Source organism: Perkinsus marinus (assembly GCF_000006405.1).
Source record: "Perkinsus marinus ATCC 50983 genomic scaffold scf_1104296942772, whole genome shotgun sequence".
In the NCBI taxonomy this organism is placed as follows: domain Eukaryota; phylum Perkinsozoa; order Perkinsida; family Perkinsidae; genus Perkinsus; species Perkinsus marinus.
In genome coordinates, this window is record NW_003212025.1 from 19,987 (window position 1) to 21,583 (window position 1,597).

Below are 1,597 nucleotides of genomic sequence, written 5' to 3' on the forward strand. Positions count from 1 at the left end.
TGATCAGGTTTGGAATAAATGCTCGCTCTTCTCAGCTGAGCTCAGAATTTTCACTACTAACTATTGAAGTTTGCAGACGAACTCGGGTAGGAATGTAGGGAAACCAATGGAAATTCCTCCAAATTCCCTCGGAGTTTTCATATTTTCAGCAACACGTGTAGTTGACCATGGGCATATGCCATATGCTCCCACGCTGGTCATGCACAGAGGTTGAAGGCTTGCAATACATGTATAGAGGAAAGTCGCAGTCGATCCGAGGCACTGTGCCAATTTACGGACTTGGCCGCCAAGTCTTGGCGTGATGTAGACAGACGGAATTTGGGTTCCGAGAGATGGAGAAAAGACTATAAAGCCCTCAGCGTGATGTAGGGAACACCGGTGGTTTCACCGATGGTGGAAACTATGAGACAATGACAAGAACTGTGATCCAAGGTCTCAGCCAGATGGATGGAAGCCTATAGCAATATTGTAGCTAACGTGTCCAATTCGAATTTAGAAGGAGCTTTGTTGAGCATGCCGTCCTGATGTAAGAAACGGGTTCTTCTCGAGCTAAGCTCGAGCAGATCGTTCGGTGGCTGGTTGAGCGGCGGTACGCTCCGTACTGTCGTTGACCTCTTGCAGAGCCTTCGCGGCGGCGATGACAGCTTCTTCAGTGCCGAATAGCTAATGCTACAGAATAGAAGTTAATGAACAGTGTCTCTTCAAAGTGCTGAAGAGTAGCTCAAAGTGCTAGATTATGATCAAGTGTGCGCAAAATTTATTGTTGAAAATTTCAACAACAAATTTTGCGCAGCAAACGCCGCTTGCGGGATTTCAACTTGAACTCGTTGTGTAAACACATTACGGCATTTTCTGCGATCATTCAACATTCGCTTGCGGGACTGTCTCCAATTTCTACCCATTGTGCGCGATGGATGGCACACATGCACAACGTGTGCGCATAGATAATTATTCATTCCCCGAATAGATCAAGACACAGATCTCTGAACACTGATCTCTGACACAGATCCCTCAGGCTCGTATCATCGACACGAGTCACGATCAAGCAACAAACAGCTTATCATGAACGATCGACTATCAATGTGTGTGCTGCACATGCATTGATAGTCAATCGTGCATGTTGAAGATTAAACTGAGGTCACTTGATAACTTCTTGTCTTGGCTATCTTTCATTATACTCAAGGCTGAGTTAGCTACGCTATTTTGGGCCTTTCTATGTCCGTTAAGAAGTAATGTACACCCTTCCTCAGCAGCTACCAGCTGATTCGAGTTACCACTATTCCCTCAAGACGTTATGCGATGCTGCGAGGGTCTGGGCTGTTCTCCATGCAATCCGAGGCACGGTGAGCAGAAAGAATACTTTTTTAGCGGTTGGCCTGGTTTGAGCTACGGGAAAATCGATCATTTCAGGTGTGCAGGATAACTTGCACGCAACCTTGTGCGTCACCTTCACGCACAAATCACAGCCACCTGATGATGTGTTTATCCTTCCCAGATGACTCGGCGAAAGGAAATTGACTTGAGACAGAAATAGCTCATGATAATATCAGATAACCATGCCATCTATGGATGAAAAAGCATACATAGAGAGCATGAG

The 1,597-nt window shown here is 45.8% G+C and overlaps 1 protein-coding gene across 1 annotated transcript in view; it reads left to right on the forward strand.

The window, feature by feature from the left end:
- Positions 1-1,556: 1,556 nt before the first annotated feature.
- Pmar_PMAR011463 (cathepsin b, putative) overlaps positions 1,557-1,597 on the forward strand; it is a gene marked incomplete at both ends in the record, with an annotated part of 380 nt that continues 339 nt past the window's right edge. The window contains one exon of the mRNA XM_002781294.1: positions 1,557-1,597. This exon is cut by the window's right edge and continues 4 nt beyond it. Within this exon, the coding sequence (XP_002781340.1) occupies positions 1,557-1,597 (41 nt within the window).